Genomic DNA, 19,519 nt, shown 5'->3' with positions numbered 1-19,519 from the left:
GTCATCATCTTAAGATAACGGGATAAAAAAATATTTGAGTATAGCCTTGTTCTGCTTCTGTAACTAAGAAACAGGATAATTACTCAATAAAATAATAGATGTAAGAAGTTAGAAGTAGGTTCAGACCCTGAGCCTGGAGAAGGCGCACCTATAAAAATATGTCTTTAAGAGATTAAAGAGTTTGCCAATCTAATCTCAGGGAAGTTGTTCCAGATAGTGGGGGCTTGAACAAATGTACACCCTGTTTTAATGTCTGATGTTCTTTAAAAAAAAAACTGAATAGAGCCAACTTTAATCTTTAAGCATCACTAGATATAATCAACTTTTTTTTACCTGGTTCTAACAGTGGATGGAGAACCAGGACTGCGCTGAGGGCTCCATCTACCCCTGCTGCAGTCAGTCCACCTTCCCCTACAGGCCTGATGTCTTTGAACTGTGCATCAAGAGAGCCATCATGGAGCTGGACCGGAGTACCAACTACCATCTGGACAGCAAGACCCCTGGACCTCGATTCGACATCAATGACACCATCAGAGCCATAGTTTTAGAGTTTCAGAGCACCTACCTCTTCACGCTGGCCTATGAGAAGATGTACCATTTCTACCTCGAGGTAGGGCCCGTAGTATTTCACATTTCATGTTGAATTGTCTTTCCATAAATTGTGCTGACTGGGAGTGTTTTTTGGTTTTACTTTTTTGTTTCTGCTTTGATTCTCCCGACAGTAACGGTTGTAATTGTGTTTAAGGTGGACGCCTGGATCACAGAGGAGCTGCGCTACGCCCCCGCAGGCCTGAGTCACGGCTGGTTTGTCAGCAACCTGGAGTTTTACGACCTCCAGGACAGCCTGTCAGATGGCACTCTGGTTGCCATGGCGCTGTCAGTGGCCGTGGCTTTCAGTGTCATGCTTCTGACCACCTGGAATGTCATCATCAGCCTGTACGCCATCCTGTCGATTGCTGGGACCATCTTCGTCACAGTCGGCTCCCTGGTTCTTCTGGGCTGGGAACTGAACGTCTTGGAGTCTGTTACCATTTCCGTGGCTGTGGGACTCTCAGTGGACTTCGCAGTCCACTATGGCGTGGCGTACCGGCTCGCTCCAGAGCCCGACCGTGAGGGGAAGGTGATTTTCTCCCTCAGCCGCATGGGCTCTGCGATCGCTATGGCTGCACTGACCACCTTTGTTGCCGGGGCCATGATGATGCCCTCAACCGTGTTAGCCTACACCCAGCTGGGCACGTTCATGATGCTGATCATGTGCATCAGCTGGGCCTTTGCTACCTTCTTCTTTCAGTGCATGTGCCGCTGCCTGGGACCCCAGGGTACCTGCGGCCAGATCCCCCTGCCCAAAAAGCTGCAGTGTCAGGCCTTCTCTGAGGCCACGTCCACAACCCCCTCCTCTCAAGGGAAAGGCTCTGGCCAGGCCAAGTACCAGCTGGACAGCAGGGGTGGGCAGGTGGAGCATTATGAGTTGGAGCCACTGGCGTCCAGTCAGAAAACTGAAGATAAACCTCGAGAGGAGCACGAGGTTTGTCCTCAGCTTTATAATGGAATCCCCCCTCATCACCACGCAGCCCCTTACTCACACATTCATTATACGAGCAAAACTGAGACTGGGAGAGCCGGCCCTGAGAATGGGCTTGTAGCCACACTTAGCACACCGTCCAGGTGCCAGTACTCTCAAAACACCAACTGCACCTGCGGGGACTCACCTCCGCCTCACCTGCCTCAGCAGTGGACCCCCCACTCCTGCACCCAGCCTCCCCAGGACTCAACTTCCTGTCCTCCCACCCCTCAGCTCTTTCCTCACTCAGGAAACACACCATGCAAACAAAGTACTTCACTCTTACCTTCAAGCCTGGACCCAGTCTACACACACGTGGAGTGCCGTATGCACTACATCCACTGTCCCCCCGCCAATTTCCACCACTGTTCACAGGGAAGAGTGGCCCCCAGGCAGGGACCTGCACACAGCTGCCATCTCAGGAAGTACTGCATGCATACTGCAAACCTGCAGGCTGGTTCAGCAAGAGAACAGAGATCCACAACCCCAGCCTCAAACCGGGGCATGGGTCCAGGTCCAGGTCCAGGTCCAGGTCCAGGTCCAGGTCCAGGTCCAGGTCCAGGTCCAGGTCCAGTCTCTGGCTCAGAGGAAGATCACAGACCTGAAATGAGTCAATCAAATCTTGATAGTATCCAAAATATCAGCAACACAGCCCCGACACAACCTCTCACTCAGTGCCCCTCCCCCTCACTGGGCTCGTCACACACAACCTGTCACGAGAGACAGAAGGCGAGGGACCGAGTCCATTGTTGTGGTGACAACCATGTATCCACCACAACCACAGAAACAACAGCGCAGACAGATGCTTGTTGTAAAATCCCTGGCAACCAGGAGAAGCTCGAAAGTATTCCCGTCACACGGGAGCAAAGTGTCAAAAAGTGCAAGCGGACCTCCAAAAGTGAGCGGGCGTCCTCCGCCTCTCCAAAGAAGCTCTACTGTTTTAACAGGACATTCAAAGTGAAGTGCAATTCAGCTTCAGAGTTTAATGTGCCAAAAAGTGAAACCAGCGTGCCTCCTATTGCAATAAACACTAATCCTTCTTCTGAGAGCTTATGTTGATGATTAATTGATATTTTAATAAATCTCAGTCCAGAACAAATAGCAAATGTCCAAAAATAAAAAAGGAATGACTCACTCGATGTTTCCGTGCAATTGAACAGTGTCTGGGATGTGTTTGCTGACCAAGTGCCTCAGTGTGTTTCATAAAACAGCACGGATCCACTTAATATATTCTGTTTACATTTTTCTTTTTGTACTCACCAGTTCTTCACATGCCACATTACGTGTTTGATTTTACCGTGAAACACACACTATTGATAAAGCTACATCATATTTTCACACAGACATCTCCATTAAAACTCGCAAACTTAAGTGTTAAATGTACAGCAGCCATTTGCACTGGCAGGAAATCGTACAGTAAATGTTGTGATAGTGTGTAGTTATAAATATATGTTGTCAGATATGATCACATCACCTTTAACAAAAATGTGCCACATTTTACAGGCTGATAAAAAGTTGTTGCCTGACACTTTTTGTATTCATGGGAGCTAGTGTTGAATTCTCAGTGTGCTCTTGTGTTTCAAGTTGCCACATGCCTCAGATAAAAGATGTACTGTATGATTAAAATGTCTTTTTTATCACTATTGTCCTGCTGTCTGCCATTGTCTGCTCCTCCTGTCTTGTATACAGACGCACACTCAGACCATAAAATGAGATGAGGCTCCGCTGGAAGAAGGGGGTATATCTTTAATCATAACAGTGCTACACCTGTTTCATTGTCTCATAACTGCTGGCGCCTTCAGTGCTATCTGTTACATCTGGCCTGAGGTCATTGACTGGATTTAAACTGGGCTGGGCTGCCTGCTCTTTGGGCTCATGTCGACTTGATTTACACAAGAATAATGCATCAGATTTTATTACTTGATGTGATACAGATCTCATCTTCCCAAGTCCATGATTCAAAGTACTTCTACTCAGGAACCGTTAAAGTTTGGAAATGAGTTTGGGAATCGCATAAAAAGTTAAAACCGTAGTTTTACAGTTATGTTTTTGAAACAGGATAAATAGGTTTCCACAGAAAACGTGTGTTGTGAGGCGTATTACATGTAACTGAAAGAAGTGCTCTAAACTTCAAGGCTTGCTGAGGCAGACCGCCTTAATTAGAAGGGAGACAACACTTTGGCACAGTGCACTAAGAAAAGAGCCCGGCTGCCATTAGCAGTGGTTTTGCTTGTCTAACAAATATTTATTTTGAATGAGTTACTCTTTTGTAATATTTCCTTGGCAACATTGGAACAAAACCTGCTGACTGTTGTTCCTGTTTGCTCATTGAAACAAGACCCATTTATGGCTGCTATTTAGCCTTTTCCAAACTGTTGTGAGAATATTAAAGGAGACGTGAGGCTTTTCATGTTTAGTGCTAAAGGAGCTTTAATTAATATTTTACAGAAACAATGGATCAAATTACTGTTATCTGAAAGGTACTGGCTCATGGCTGCGAATCCAAGGAGAATTATCACCTGAATCTGCAGTTCTCTGTGTAATGCATTTGATTGTGGGAAAAAAAACAAACACATTCTGCTCTGTTTTTCTGAATTAATGAGATTATAATATCAGAATTCTGAGATAATGATCTTGTTAATATAATGATATAATAAATCATAATTTGGAATTAATCTCAGAAAAACAGCACATTTTCTTTTATGAAAACTACATGTCTAGAATTCAGTTTTTCAGATTATCATAATTTTTTTAAAAAGGTTTTCATTAAAAAAAATGTTTTTTCTGAATTAATTTCAATAATTCAGAAAAAAAAATCTTTCTTTTTTCTCCCCTCAAGTGAATGCATTATGCTTCTGTAGTTCTCCACAACTGTGTTGAGGTTTAGTGTCTTTCAGCTTATTGTTTTGGTTTTTGGCCCAACAAATGCAACTGCTGTTGTTCTCTCTCTCTGCTATAATAGCAACATTTCTTGCGAGCTGTTTTCAGAGGAAGAACGCTGATAAAAGCACTGTACACATCTTTACTAGAACCAAATGGGCAAAGTTAGCAGCTACCTACAGAGGACAGTGTTAGTAGCTAAAGAGGTTAAAAGAAGAGTCAGTATTTGACTTGAATCTTTCCTCTTTCTTAAGGTGGCTTTAAATGAATGCTAATATCTGCTAGGCTGTAACAGGTTCATATCTTATTTCCACTGCCCCCAACTGGCCAAAGATCTGTTATTGCAGCTCTATTCATATAGTGGCTGCGCATAATGACCAATCCTCAACCTGCAGAACTCCACTGGTGCAAATTCAGGTTAAGTAATTTGCTCAGCAGCAACTTGTCAGTGGCTGCAAATGGTAATTTTCCTTCCTACTGGCCACACCAACACAACCAGGGAGCTCACGGCTAAGAGAAGTGCTGCAAGTCAAAACTGTCCCTGCTTGAGGTGTCTCTCTAAACTGGTGACAGATGTACACATAATATCCCTCGTTTTGCATTCATCTTTCCTTCTCCTGACTCCTTCACCTTCACTTTCTCCCTCTTCCTTTCTGCTACTAAATCCATTATTTCACCCAAAGTGCAGAAAACACCTGTTTCCTCAGAGGTTCGTTAGGAAAATAAGCAGTCATCCCCTCTTATGGTCTTTCTGCCCCCGTCTGTCCTCCAGCGTGGAATGTGAAGGCCGATCTGCTCCCAGTAGGCTAATGGTAAGTACCACACTGGGTTGGAGCTGTTTTTTTGTGGATGGTGGAATTCACACTGGGACACCAAGCTTGAGTCCGTCATCTCTTTTTGGCTTGTCTTATTCAGGCTTTAGATCAAAATCAGGCAGAGAGAGATCCTCCAGAGATCCCACATATCACTGATTGTCTTTTGATGTGGAATTTTAGCGCGAGTCTTCTTCTCAGTATTGAAATCTCAAATTTACTGTTTAATTTTCATCCCAGACACTTGTCACAGTGTGGTTTCAGAGGGGCCCTTCTGTGGAAACATGATCAACATGACATTAGTTTCAATGTAAAATACTAGTTTCCACCATCACTTCAGCTCAGAATAGTAGCTGGGACATGAGTGGTTGATGGTATCAGAGACGGGAGGAAAAGCACCACTGTGCTTTTGCTGGGTCCCCCCCCCCCCCCCCCCCCCAACCTTGTCACACCCTGTAACCCCAAAACATATTCCACAAACAAACAAGTTGTGTGAAACACATTACATAAGTAAACCACCCACACTGGGCTCGCTTGATGCTTCTGTGTTGAAGGAAAGATCTTATTTTAGCTCATACAGCTCAGACTTCTGTTCCCCTCAGCTGCCTTTACCCTGCTCCTCCGCTCAGTCACTGCAGTGAAGACGAGTCCACTTCCCCTGGAGGATCTCTACTCAGGCCTGCATGAGCATCCCGGTAATTATATTTGCTTAAACAGAGGTCAAATATTAACTATGGCCATGGGGCAGGGTTTATTACATTTCCCTGTGAGGGAGAATCTCAGAAGCATGTATGTCTGTTCTAAGTATATTCTGCAGGCCTGAAATAACTGTGAAGAGCCTGCAGAGCTGGAGAGCTTGTTTACAAAGTAAACATTTGCTTCCACTTTTCAAATTAGATTTTGGTGGAGCCACTGGACTGGCCCAGATTTATGGAAGTGAAAGGGGTTTTCCTTCTTTCCTTTTAGATCAGTGCAGGAGCTTTTTTTTCTCCAACATTAATTCTTTTCTCACTTCTGTGCCATAAATTTCCATTAAAAATTACATTGAAGCAAAATGCAGGTATCTTGGTATTAAAGTTACAAAACAGTACTCTTCATTACAACAAGCTTCACCTGTGATTTAAAACCATTTATTAAATCAGTAAGACTAATGCCAATGAAAAACATTCCTGTCTTTGTAGTTAAAGCATTTGTCAATAGGAGGAAAACATTTTTGCATATCAATGCTTGGTTAATCTATTCCTCTTAAACATATATGACTGTTGCTGTTGTTTCTTGTCATAATCTGACATTTCTGATATGTCTCTGAAGTCTGAAGCCTTAATCAGGTACTGAATCCTTTACTTATTATCTTCGGATTGTGTAAATCAACAATCAGCCTTACTGTGGCCCAGAAACTCTTCTATCACTTCATTTCAGCAAAACAATAATATTCAGCCCATTAAAATGTGGCTGGTTGGCTCAATTAACAGCTTATGTTTAAAGAATATTAAATTTACCGCCCAAAAAAACCCTCTTGAGTTAGTTTGGCAGCCCTCATTACGTAGCTTGTAGTTTGAAATGAGGAGACAGGGATTATCTACTTATCTACTTGTGTTTTTCACTCCTCGGTTTATTGATTGTTATTCCTGTGTCTGTGTTTTTGGCCATGCCAGCAGCATAAAAGATACAGTAGCAATGTAAGTTGCTCCACCACTTTGGTCCAGACTGTAATGTCTGGTTTTGCTTTGATATTTTGAACAGAAATTCACATTTCTCAGAGAATGAATCCTAGTAACTTTGGTGATCCACTAATTTGTCCTCTAGCACCATGAGGTTGGCATTTGTAGTTTTGTCTCGACAACCATTATATTGATTTCCATGAACTTTGGTAAAGACATTTGTGCTCCCCTCAGGATGAATAACTTTTACTTTACTGAATGTGCAGTCTTCCATTACACATAGACATTGTTACCTGTACATGAAGCAAACTGCACAGTAAAAATGTTTAATTATCAGTCTTGCTGAGCGCTTCAGCCATCTTTGCATTTACAATAGAAAACATCATAATACGTCTGCTGTGCAGCGCTACTTCTTCAATAGACTGGACGCTACAGTGACTCGGTATTGGAACGTGATAAGACAGACTGACTAAGCTGCAGATAGCTGGTTTGCATGCTAATTTCACTAGAAGACAGTAAAAATGATAGAAATAGAAGCAAAACAAGAGGGTGGCTTTCCACCTCTGGAGACAGCCCTTGGTGAGTAAAGGAATGATGCTTGATCCTGAACTCTCAACGTTTCTTCGAGACTGGTAAGTAATCAGCTGTTAATGCTAATGTTGGCTATGTAGCAAAAGCAATACTTACAAATAGCTTCTTTAAATAACACACGTTTAGACACTTTTTGGGGCCCTCAGGTCTCTCAGTCAATACCTACTATATTTTAGGGGCACTAACAAAAATCCCAGAAATTATAATCAACTGTGTGATAAACGCAGGCTGGACAGATATTAATGTGGCACTGTGTTCAGATTAATGGACTGTCCACAGTGCATAAGCAGCAGGGGCCTGCAGACAGGCCGTAATGTTCAGAACAGCTGGCTCATAAAGGCTGGGAGGATGCAGGCGGCCGGGGCCAGCAGGACGGAAGCTTTCCTCTGCCCAGTAGCTTCCTGTTTTCAGACACACAGCTCAAATGAAAGGAAACTGACTGACCTCAGATTCACTCTCATCTTACAATCCAACAAACCCAAGTGCTTTGGGAGATGATATCATTTGCAGTTGCTGTTGAGATGAAATAGCATCATGATGTGACACACCCAGCGCAATTATAAACAGTCTTCACTGGACTCTCACTAATTAACAGTGGCTTTTCACTGATCACTCAAGGCTGACATGAACAGTCAGTAAAAAAAAAAAAAACAGCTAACTCATGCCATCCAGTGGTGAAACTAGCAAATAAAAATGTGCCTCCACCAACAAGGTTGTCTTCATCTGTGTTTGTCTGTCTGTCAGAAGGATTATGCATAAAGTGCTGAAATAATTTGCACTGAACTTGCGAAGGGATGGGGGATGGCCGAGAGAAAAAGCCTTTAAAATTTGGTGCAGATGCAGATCATTCACTAAGATTTTGAATTACTTTTTATGAAGTCTGCTGTATGTAGTTTGACAGTGGCCTTGGTGTAGGTCTACGCTCTCTGAGGGCCCTTCTGGTTTCTAAATTTTACAAAAGCAATTCTGCTCAATAAAATAATTTAAACTGTGGTTTAGATTAGGTGAACCAACCCAAGGCAGAAATCAAGTGTTTTTTTAGTTTTTGAGTTTTGTGAAATTATGATGCATAAATGTGAAACTAAAAAATATAAATAAAAAGAGACTTTACAGATATATGTGAGATTTTGTTTTAATTCTTACAATACATGATCATTTTGAAAATTAATCAGATAATTTTGATAATCAATCACAGGTTGTCGCTAAAAACATCAAACCCTTACTGGCTCTTGTTGCAGTGATTTAATGTCATTATGAATACACTACTTTTGGTCTTTGACACATATCACAATAACACAAATCATTTGTTTGTACTATACATGTAATTTGGTCATGGAGTGCTTTAAATTGTTACAATGACAGCTGCTACCTCCCACTGCTAAAGGAGCCAGAGAACTAGCTTACTGGTGATACTTCAGCATCATGGATGTTGGTATCTGAAGGTTAAAGAAGGGTTTCTGTAATATACAGTCAAAGGTCACATAGCAATTGTTGGGATGGTCTCCAGCTCTATGTTCTCCTCATTTTGAGGTTGAATGTTTGACTCTGTGGGCTGACGTTTGTCCTCTGCAATCTTTTTCACCTTGGTGTCTTTGAGGATCTGTGAGATCAGTTGCTCATAAAACCACTCCAGGTCCTGAGGGTCCTCTGGCCAGATGAGGTATTGTCTCTTCTGAGCGAAAGTTCTGATTGCGTTGTACTTCATCAGCTGGTAGTGAGCCACCTTTGGTTGTGTTTAATCAGAATGGAGATTTAGGTCAGTGAAGGTGAAAAACTTAAGTTTTCCTATTGTAATTCACTAAAAGTTGCACAGCACCAGCTTACTGCCCCATGCGAGGCAATGTTCATTTAAATCTACATGAGTCCTGCCATCTACTGGTGAGAAGTAGGCATTGGCTCTTTGGTGGTATTTTGGTGTTAGAGCAGTTCCCTGACACAAAAGACCAGGCAACCTGTTTTCACACATACTTCTCAGACTTAACAAAAATTTGGGTTTCTTAAAGTGGCTTTAATCCATGATTTTATATTAACAATGTATCACATAACAACTTGTATGTTAAAGTGGTCAGTTGCAGTGACAAACCCTCAGACAATCATCATCTGTGTACTTCAGTTCTCCTCAGTTCTACTAAGAGTTTAGGAATCTTTCGAGTAATTGCTTTGTTTTTCTGATCCACAGCTTTACTGTTTGTTTCACTCTCACTGCTCTTATCGGTGTTGTTTTTGGCAGCAGACAGCTTTTCAGCCAAGATCGTCATTTAGCAGTAATAGGGTCATTTATTTCCCTGAAGAGTTGGTAGAGACTGAATTTAGAACTAAAAGCAGAGTGATTATTGGACTTAGACTTCTGAGGTGGTCAGAAACATCACTCCAAACTACTGCTAATGGTTGTTTTAATTATCTGTTAGATGTGTAAAGAAGCAACAGTTGCTTACGCATTTGCCAACAGGATTTATAAGGGGATACTATGTCAATGCTGTGTGTGCAAGTAGCCGATAAAACGGTTATTGCATGTCTAGAGAAAGACTTTCACACAGAAAGGGTGCAAAGTAAGTGTCTCCGCAGCCTAATACACACCTTCCCTACCACCAGCATAATCAAGGTGTTCCTCAGCTCCTCCAGCATCCTGCTCTGGGCCAAGGTGAATGCCTCCAAGCACCAGCCATCTAGAAAGTGGCAAATCCCTGTTAGTTTTGCTTGTGCAAATTATGTTTTATTTGTTAAAGGGGCTATTTGTAAGTTTTCTCTGCAACTGAATGTAGTTTCTTGTCAGGCATGGGTGGTGGTGATTGACGCCTGACAAGCGCTTCAGCCATCATTGCGAGGTTCTAATACATCCTCTCAGCAGTGCTACTTTTTCAGGGAAGATTGTAGGCTATGGTGAGTCGCTATCAGAAAGTGACGAGATGGGCAGGGGCTAGCTGGTTAGTGTGCTGACTTCAGAAGAAGACAGAAGACTTGATAGAGACAAGAGTTAACACTGGCGTTGCTTTCCTCCACTGGAGACAGCTGTTGGTGAGTAAAGGAATGAAGTTTGATGCTGGACACGTTTCTTCTAGACTGGTAAGTAAACAGCTGTTAATGCTAACATCTGCTTTGTAGCAATAGCAAAACTTACAAATAGCTCCCTTAAATAATTTAGTAAGGGAAAGAAAAGATGAGGGAATATCAGCCTAAATATGGCTATAGTGTTAGCTATCACGCTAGCTTTCAGAAATCAGAACTGCAGTGTCTCGTTTGATGTTTTGGGAAATACCTTAGTTCACCGTCATGAGCTTTAGATGAGAAGCTTGACATTTCGTTAATATCTGTTGAGTATGAAGCTACACCCAGTAGCAGGTTAGCTTAGATTAGTGTAAAGACTAGAAACAGGGTAATCAGCCAGCTTGGTCTTGTCCAAATTATAAAAAATCCAGCAGTGAGCACCTCTAAAACTCAAGAAGGAACATGCTATATATCAGCTGTTTAATCCGTTCAAAAACCTGCTGTCTTTAAGCTAAGCTAAGCTAACCTGCGTCTGGCTGTAGCTTCATATTTGATGGACATACAGGAAGGTGCTGTCAAATCTTCTCATCTAACAGTTGGCAAGAAAGGTAGTTTATTTCCAAAAATGTAACTATTCTTTGAAAAAAAAAGACCAAAATTAAGCAGACATGTTGTAACCTTATGACTGGTGATACAGATAAAAAAAAAAAAAAATTATGTACCTTTAAGGAACTCCTTGGAAATGATAACCAGAGTCTTCCTGCTGCCCCAGATGGCATCTCTGATGTTTGAAAGGTGATCCCCACCTGGCAGGAAGTCTCTGGCCTCAAAACAGCAATGGAATAAGTTCTCTTCTGAAAACTGATTATCAAACTTTTTCAGCAAAGCAGCCTCCACCCACCGATAGTCACTGTTGTTGAAGCAGAAGAAGACGTCGTAATGCACCTCATCTACAGGAGGCATCTGTTTTGGGCCCTCAAGAACCCTGCCAACAATTTTTTTGTAGATGATGAATATGTGCCCTCGGAGACGAGCGTAAACAATGCCGCTGAGGGTGACAGTGATGATGAGGAGGGCAGAGAACATGAAGAGGGCAAACTTAAGATCTTGGACAGCGTTTTCATCATCCTCTTCACATGGTTCGATGATTGTGGCATACTGCAGCAGAGGAAGGTTGTGAACATCAGCTGGAAACTCACATCTCAACTCTTCAGTCGGGCTCAAGAGAGTTACATTCGTCTCGTTCAGCCACTTCAGGAAGCTCTCCAGATTACAATCACAGTGAAACCGGTTTGCTGCCAGGCTGAGGAAGATGAGTGACTGAAAAGTCATCGGATCCGGGGAGGCTAGGAAGTTGTTTGAGAGGTCGAGTCTCATCAGGCTGACCGGAAAGACATCCGGCTGCAGATAGGTCAAGGAATTAGACGAGAGGTCGATCTCTATGATCGAGTGGAGACCTCTGAAAATCCCTTCCGGCAGACTCGTGAGTGAGTTGAAGCTTATAACGAGCAGAAGAAGATTGTCAAGATTATCAAACAGGTCAAGGCATTTCCTCTGCTCCCAAATTATCTGCAGGGAACTGCCATGAAGATCTAGCACTTGCAAACTATTATTATGAGGTACTGTAATAATCCCATTTAGTGTACACCACCTGGCGTAGTTGCCACCGTAAAAGAAGTTCTGGAGACGCTTGAAATTAGTCATTATGAAATAAAAATCCTCCAAGTTCATTAACCTGTTGTCTGTAATGTCCACATAGATGCTGTTACCACCCAAGTTAGTAATACCTCTTAGCGATTTCAATTTATTGTCACCCAAAAGCAGATAATCTAAGCTTGGTAATGATGCAGGAAAACCTAGGTCTCGCAGTGAGTTTCCTGTCAAATATAAACTTTGTAATTTGGGAAGACCACTGAAGACTTGGTGTCCCAATGCACCAATGTGGTTGTGAGACAAATCCAACACCCTAAGCTCTGTGAGACTGATGAATGTGTGTGAATATATCTCTCCTAGCAGGTTGGATGACAGGTTGAGAATCATTAAATGCCCTTGAAGACCACTGAAGGCATTTCTGTAAATCTGATTGATCTTGTTTTTGGAAATATCAATCATCCTTGCAGTCTTTAGGGGGCTAAAAACAGCCCTCTGCAAAGCAAATATAAAGTTCTTAGACAGGTCAAAAATGTCAACTGTACTGTTCATGAGACCTTCAAATGTGTTTTCATTTGGATCAGGTAAGTTGTTAAATGAAAAGCCTCGGCCTATGTGTCCAAATAATATAAGATGATGAATTGGAGTCCCCTCTATGGCTTTGAAAAATTGTCTTATTGTGATCACATTGAAATCATTAAGGGATAAATCAAGGACATTAAAAGTCATCCCTTTGAAAGGGTTACCACAACTTTCCTTGTCAAAATCTTCTTCATACATTCTACCTAACTTGTTGGAGTGCAAGTTCAGGAGTGTGAAGTATTTCCCCCTGAAACCAACAAGATCCCCTTCACATAATCGTTTAATCTTATTCAATTTGAGGTTTAATTGTGTGAACTTTGTGAGTTTTGAAAAGAACAGTCCCGGTCGGAGTGTCTCTATTTTGTTAGCAAAAAGGTCAAGCATTTCTAAGGACAAAAGGGGCTGCAGATAGCTTTCCGTCAGTATGGAGTCTCTCAAATTGCAATAATCCAGAAAGAGGTGTTGTAAATTATACAGTCCTGCAAATGCCCTTGGCTCCAGCTGAAGACCAGTATTCTGGCCCAGAACCAAACGTGTCAATTTTGTCTGCCTTAGGAAAGCATTGTTCCTTATGACAAGTTGCACTCTCTGCATTCCCAGGTCTAATTGCTGCAGATGGACATAATCTCTGAGTGAGGTGCGGTTGATCTCACTGATGTAGTTCAGGTCCAGGTAGAGGTCGGTGATGTTGGAAGGCAAAGCAGGAACCCAGTAGTAGCGCTGTGAGGTGCAAGAAGCTATAAGGCCATATAAAGTGCATGCTGCGTAGCATGTGGTTACCTGCAAGTTGGAAGATTACATTAAGATTATCTGAATGATGACTGTATTCTACAGTTAACTTCGGGATATAGGCTTCTTCACCTTTTGCTGAGAGTTGAAATGATAGATGTCACAGCACAGCAAATATGGTGCTATAGCCAGCAGCCAGTTAGCTTAGAGAAATGCACACAGCCCATATTCTGAAGCTGCCTTAAAACAAGCCATCAGGACTTATGTAACTTTGTGATGTCACAAAAAAACACTCACTGCTCTCAGCCATGCCCGAAACCCAGCCCACTCCCACTGTCTAGCCTTGAAGGATTTGGTTTCTCTGAGTGTTTACTGCTATATTTTTATTCGATCACGCAGAAAAACAGTCAGCCAATCAGAGGAGAGGCTCAAAGCCTCTCTTCTGACCTTCAACTTGTTTCTGTTAAAATGCCAGAGAGAAGCCTGAGGAGATATAAAACTACACTGAGATGGTTTTTGGTGCTTAAAACACAAATGTATTTTCTTATTGATATTAAAACTTCAAATAAAACACAGGAAAAGTGTAAAATAAGTGTTTGTTAAATCTGCATATAAACCCAAGTTTACAAGATAACAAGTGCTGGTTTGAAACTGAAAAGTACCAACCCCTCCTCCTCGTGGCTTCAAGACCTGATGATAATCTTGAGAAAATAAAATTTGGAATGGGAAGCTCCGTTTACAAGATATGTCTTTTTGACTGTATATAAAGGGATGAATGCATCTATGTATCTACTTATTGCATTGTATTATCATATTAATTTATTTATTAATTTTTCTTATTTTCTCATAGTAACTGTCATTTTGAAATGGGCCATCAGCTGATACCTTTGTATTATGCCGGTAGTAACAGACAGCAGTGCATACAGGGGGTGGGAGGGCGGCTTGAAGCAATGAGTAAAGAGGCTTATTTGTTGGGCGTAAAAGAAAAATATGTTAATACTCATAACTTGGTCAAAAAAGGTGCTGGTTGGCAGAATTTGCTACCTATGTTGCTGTTTCCCTTTGTTTTCAGCTATACTAAGCCAACTGGCTGCTTGTAGCAAATTCATAATTATATGTACAGATAGCCTATAACAATAGTATCGATCTTATCATCGGAGTCTGGGCAAGAAAGTGAATATGTGTATTTTCAATTTGAATGAGGATATTCCCCAAAATATTGAACTATTTCTTAAATTCTTGTCAGGCTGGATTGTTGTTCAGCTTGTGAAAAACAAAGTGTAACTGATCAGTTTAGAGCTTGATGTTAGACACATACCTGTAGGTGTAAACCAATGAAAACCAAGTGAAGGGCCGGCGTCCTCATGCTGTCCTCGTCCCACCAAGGCGTCCACAGAGAGTCAAAAATGAGCAGGGCCTAAAGGACGTGATGTTTTTGCATTGGCTCAGAAGTGCAAATATTAGCGAGGACACAAAAAGGTGAAACAATCAGACTGTTTGCTTGAGCAGGTTCATAGTTCACTGGTGTGCAGCTTCAGTGTCATGCAGCTCAGTACACAACCAATCCTCCCCGACATCCGCTTGAACAATAAGGCTCCGCTCTCATGGTTGGCATGTTTGGCTTCAGCTCGTGTCCCTCAGGAGCCGCCTGCAAGTTGCACTGTGGGAAATGTCTCCTGTAGGAAGAGGCGGGGACACACCTCCCTGCAGACCTGCCCCTCCACGGTCCCCCGCTGTCTGGAAAACTGCGACTGATACACTTCTGCTCTGCGACCCCGACACTTGCCTCCTCTGTTGCATGGACGAAAGTGGGGATGTCACAGTTTCCCATATGAGCAAACAGCTTCTTCCTCTTTCGAAGGCGACTTCATGTTTGTGTGGCAACCGGGGTTTGAGGGTATTTTTGAAATTAGAGTATATTTCAGACTTGTCTGTATGGTATCCATTGGTAAATCTAACTTTGCTGTTGTGCTTCGTGTTGAGAAACTTGTCGATGAAGTTGGACTGTGGTTGACCCGCCTGGAGCATTTCAGCCTTCTGCAAAGTACAGCTCTGATAAATGCCACTAGAGGTCATTTTTAGATTCATAATGTCCAGTCTTTATTTCAGTGTCTTTGTGTGTGCTGTGGATATATCACCTCTGCTCCCCTTCGCCTCTCTGCTCTTTAACTTGTACTCCAGATGATCTCCCCTTTGAGCAGCTGCAACAGGAAAACGCCTGTTACATACTAATGCATTAGTATTAACTATCTCATAATGTAATCTATAATAATAGATCAGTCACAGGGGACATCTGACTGCAGAATAACTGCTTTTCATTATGGTTATGATCTAATATTTATGTTTTCTTGTAACTTTTCCATAGTCTCCTAAAATAGATGATATGAAATGCAGAAACAAGAATGAAATGTAGCCTAAAGTTATAGAAGATTATATTCCTTTGAGAATTCGTGTTCATAATGTATTGCTTATTATTCAGTCCCTGTTCAACACACATTGAACACACATTTAACTCTGCCCTGTTGTGATCCGCGGTAATGCAATGTGTAGGGAAGAAGAAGAAGTTTCATGTGATTCATTGTTGCGAGAGTTTGTGTTCATGTGTTAACTTCCCTTCCCAAAAAACGTGACATTGTGTATGAACCAAAGTTTGCAGCCGGGTTTCTGGGCGGCCGACCTCCAGTTCCCCCTTTCCGCCACACGGTGGAGCAGTCAGCCTGAGTCTGAGGCAAGAGTCAAAAGAACAGACTTCTCCTTCGTTCACATTTTTATAATTTAATAAGGTTTCAGCACAGACTTAAAAAAAAACAAAACAAAGTTCTTTTTCATTTTTATTACATTGAATCTGTTGTATGTGAGTTGAACTGTAGATGAAACCAGTTTTCTCAGGCAGTGAATAACCTCAAAGAAAACTTAAGTTGTTTGCATATATTTCTGTTGTCTTGTGAGTTTATATTATATGCCCACAGTCCTGTCCTCCGTAGCTATTCTTCTGGTTTGAAATCTGCATCTTTCATACCATGTCCAAAACTGTCTTTGTAGCTGTTGTCGAGTCTTGATCTGTACATTCACATGTCTTTCTTTAGCTCCCTCTCTCCGAGGCTGCCCCCCCCCCCCCCCTTCTTTCTCTAACTGTCTGTCGACACTTTATGTAAACCGTGAGCCTCATCCTCCCGAGCTTTGAGCGCACTGGTGCTCTCCATCTTCCCTCTGCGGTTAAGGAAGTGATGTGCGAGAAAAACCACCAGCACAATAAAGAAGACAGTGCACAGTATTATCCCAACAAACCCCCCCACTGACACCCCCGAGGGCTGCCGTGTGGGCTCAGGCATATATGAGGTTGTGGGGAAGTTTGGAGCTGTGGTCAAGTCGGTGCCGTACTCGTTTTTTACGCACTTATATTGGTCAACTAGCGTATATCCCGGAGAGCATGCGCAGACATAGCTACCGAATGTGTTTGTACAGTCCTGATCACAGTAAAAGAAGGCGCACTCGTCAATATCTATGCAAACTGTTTGGCTCCCTCTTTCCTCTGCTATATAACCGTCTGGACAGTAGCACTGGAACGCGTCATTCGGGTCGCACTCCGCAGGGCATTCTTCCATACCGCAGTAAAGTTTACACTTGTTCGGCGACTCTGGGTCCACTTTGTATCCATCGAAACACGAGCAGGTGTAGCCACCGGGCGTGTTGTGGCACTCGTGTTCGCACGGAGCGGACACGCACTCGTTGTCGTCCACGCACAGGTCGCCGGACATCGAGTACCCGTCCTTGCAGACGCACTCAAAGTTGCCGATGGTATTGATGCACTTGAAATTTTCCCCGGGACACTGCCGCTGGTCCGTGCAGTCATTGAAGTCCACGCACGACCTGCCGTCCCCCGCCAGCTTAAAGCCGTGGTCGCACACGCACGCGTAAGAGTCTCCGCTCTTGAAGCAGGCGTGGTCGCAGCGCAGGGCCAGGCACGGGTCGTCTGCGGCGTCTTCGCAGGTGACTTTATTTGCGGGGTTGACGGTTTGACCTTGAGGACAGTAACAAGACGGGACTTCGTTTGGGTCCACTGCGCATTTGTGGTCGCAACCGCCTTCATTGATCTCGCAGCTCCAGGGCGCCATCAGCCAATCACTGGAGAAGCAGACGTATTTGGTCTCAGATGGCATCAGGGTAGCGATGGTGCCAGGGGGCAGAGACAGCACATCCTCGACCCCGAACCCCATATGGGTTATGTAGGTGACAGACTGATTCGCAGCCTTTAGAGTTCTGCATGCCTCAGTGAAACTGTACTCGCAGAGAAACCCGGCCGCCAGTTCTTCACATGGTTCCTGGGTCCATTTAAAGTCGCTCTCTTTGGAAACTGAGACGCAGCGATGAGAGGAGCAGCTGCTGTCAAAACCTGGCGCCCAGTTGAAGAAGTCACTCTCGTTGTCTTTGGTCACCCACTGGAAGCCTCTCAGCCCAGCGGCGTCCGGACAGCCGCTGTTCAGATGCAAGCCGATCCAGAACCGCCCCGTGAAGTTCCCCAACAAGATATTCAGAATATCATGTGAAACAGATGAGCGCACTGTCATTAAGTGACCTCCTTGATCTTTGCATTGATTCTGCGCTGTGGTGAACTCGCTGGGGTCTTGTATCAGCCCGAAACACTGGTTCCCGATGCAGTATCCGCTACTCGGCTGTGTCCCGCCGGTTCTTCCCATCAGGGAAACCAACATGACAACAAGCAATTCCGTTACATCCCTCATGTTTGAACTTCGGCTGTGTCCCTTTAAGTTCTTGTGAGTTCCAGCAGTCTATAGGCTTGTTTGTTTGAGAAAGCGTTTAGCTCGCATTTATAAGCCCCCGACTCCATGCTACTGCGCCGGCGGAGGAAGGAAGTTGCTTGTAATCGGTCTACTGTGCCGCTCACTGCCTCTCAACAAACTTTCTCCTGGGCACAGACCATATCCCCAATTACGCACGACTTTTACGCACATACGCACCAAAGACGCGCGCACGCAAAGGGGCATTAACCCAACGCCCCCTTTTCCAGTAGCCCCTCCCAGCTCCACTCCACACGACATGTCAGTCTAACCGAGTGGTCTGGTCTCCTGGTCAGTCTCTATATCCTTTGACTTTAAACATTTTCTCTTGGTTTAGACATTTTCAGAACATCTCAAAACAAGACAGGACAAGGGAAGTTAACATTCATGCCCCCTGTACAGTAGGCTATATGGTACAAGGAGAAAGAAGGAAACAGACAACACAAAGCAGGAAACAGAAAGGGGCAACAGTCTGAAGTTTAGCTTATTTCCTTAATTCTCTATTAACCAGTGTGAGTGTTCACTTACACCACAGTTTCTGTCCCTCCCACCCTCTGTTCTCCATAGCTTCTACTATTGGTTATGATGCTTATTCCATTGTGGCTGTCATTACAAATTGTTGTGAATGGTGTCAGCTTAATGCCCACGGCAGTGTGTAGTCGTGTAAATGTAAATATAGAGGAGCTTTAGTTGGGTCTCACAGCAACTCTGCAGTCTAAATGAAATGTTACCACAAGCCAGCTGAGGAAGAAAAACAGCAAGGCAATTTAAACAAAGAAATATATTACTTTTGTGGCAGGAACAAAACAAACAAACCAGACCAAACCACATTAACTAACTAACTAAATAAATAAATATGTAAATATGCCCCCACCCTGACACAAACAAACAAACAACCAAACAAACAAATACACAAACCAGACCAAACCAAACCGCATAAACAACTAACTAAATAAATATGTAAATACAACCCCCCCCCGACCTGACACAAACAAACCATATCAGACCTAACCATACCAAACCAGACCAAACCAAGACCAGACCAAGACCAGACCAACAATGTAAATATGGCTCCCTCCTGAAACAAACAAACAAACAAGCCAGACCAAGCCAAATAATTAACTAAATAAATAAATGTGTAAATATGCCCCCATCCCAAAAAACTAACAAACCCAACCAAACAACATAAAAACTAACTGAATAAATACATATGTCAATATGCCCCCACCATGAAACAAACAAACAAACAAACACACAAACCAGACCAAA

General features: G+C 43.1%; 3 protein-coding genes across 7 annotated transcripts in view; 1 reads left to right on the top strand and 2 right to left on the bottom strand.

Annotated features, from left to right (window-relative positions):
• disp1 (dispatched homolog 1 (Drosophila)) overlaps positions 1-3,204 on the top strand; it is an 89,292-nt gene extending 86,088 nt beyond the window's left edge. For 2 of the 3 annotated variants that reach the window (XM_071478582.1, XM_071478583.1), the window contains 2 exons: positions 347-610; positions 746-3,204. In XM_071478582.1, the coding sequence (XP_071334683.1) occupies positions 347-610; positions 746-2,620 (2,139 nt within the window). In that variant the 3' untranslated portion in view covers positions 2,621-3,204. The remainder of the gene's footprint in view (positions 1-346; positions 611-745) is intronic. The other variant, XM_071478584.1, reaches the window with a different exon arrangement.
• A 5,419-nt stretch (positions 3,205-8,623) lies between these two features.
• On the bottom strand, positions 8,624-15,101 carry LOC139621758 (toll-like receptor 5). 3 transcript variants are annotated; one of them, XM_071478577.1, is made up of 4 exons: positions 14,770-15,101; positions 11,213-13,502; positions 10,083-10,171; positions 8,624-9,228 (listed from the first exon to the last, which is right to left on the bottom strand). In XM_071478577.1, the coding sequence occupies exons 1-4, from the start codon at positions 14,815-14,817 to the stop codon at positions 8,983-8,985; spliced, it is 2,673 nt and encodes an 890-aa protein (XP_071334678.1). In that variant the 5' UTR covers positions 14,818-15,101; the 3' UTR covers positions 8,624-8,982. The 3 variants fall into 3 exon arrangements, with proteins under 3 accessions (XP_071334678.1, XP_071334680.1, XP_071334679.1); XM_071478579.1 differs by having other exon boundaries at positions 11,213-11,988; positions 14,770-15,091; XM_071478578.1 differs by lacking the exon at positions 14,770-15,101 and having other exon boundaries at positions 11,213-11,988; positions 13,376-13,499.
• Positions 15,102-16,208: 1,107 nt separating this feature from the next.
• Positions 16,209-18,395, bottom strand: LOC139621759 (thrombomodulin-like). The gene has a single exon (XM_071478580.1). The coding sequence runs from the start codon at positions 18,191-18,193 to the stop codon at positions 16,580-16,582; it is 1,614 nt and encodes a 537-aa protein (XP_071334681.1). The 5' UTR covers positions 18,194-18,395; the 3' UTR covers positions 16,209-16,579.
• Between the last annotated feature and the right edge of the window lie 1,124 nt (positions 18,396-19,519).

Source organism: Trachinotus anak, unplaced genomic scaffold (assembly GCF_046630095.1).
Source record: "Trachinotus anak isolate AG129_WGS33_773 ecotype Australia unplaced genomic scaffold, CSIRO_AGI_Tana_v1 ptg000005l, whole genome shotgun sequence".
NCBI classification, from domain to species: Eukaryota; Metazoa; Chordata; class Actinopteri; order Carangiformes; family Carangidae; genus Trachinotus; species Trachinotus anak.
The sequence above is the reverse complement of the archived record's forward strand: the minus strand, read 5'-3'. Positions and strand labels throughout refer to the sequence as shown.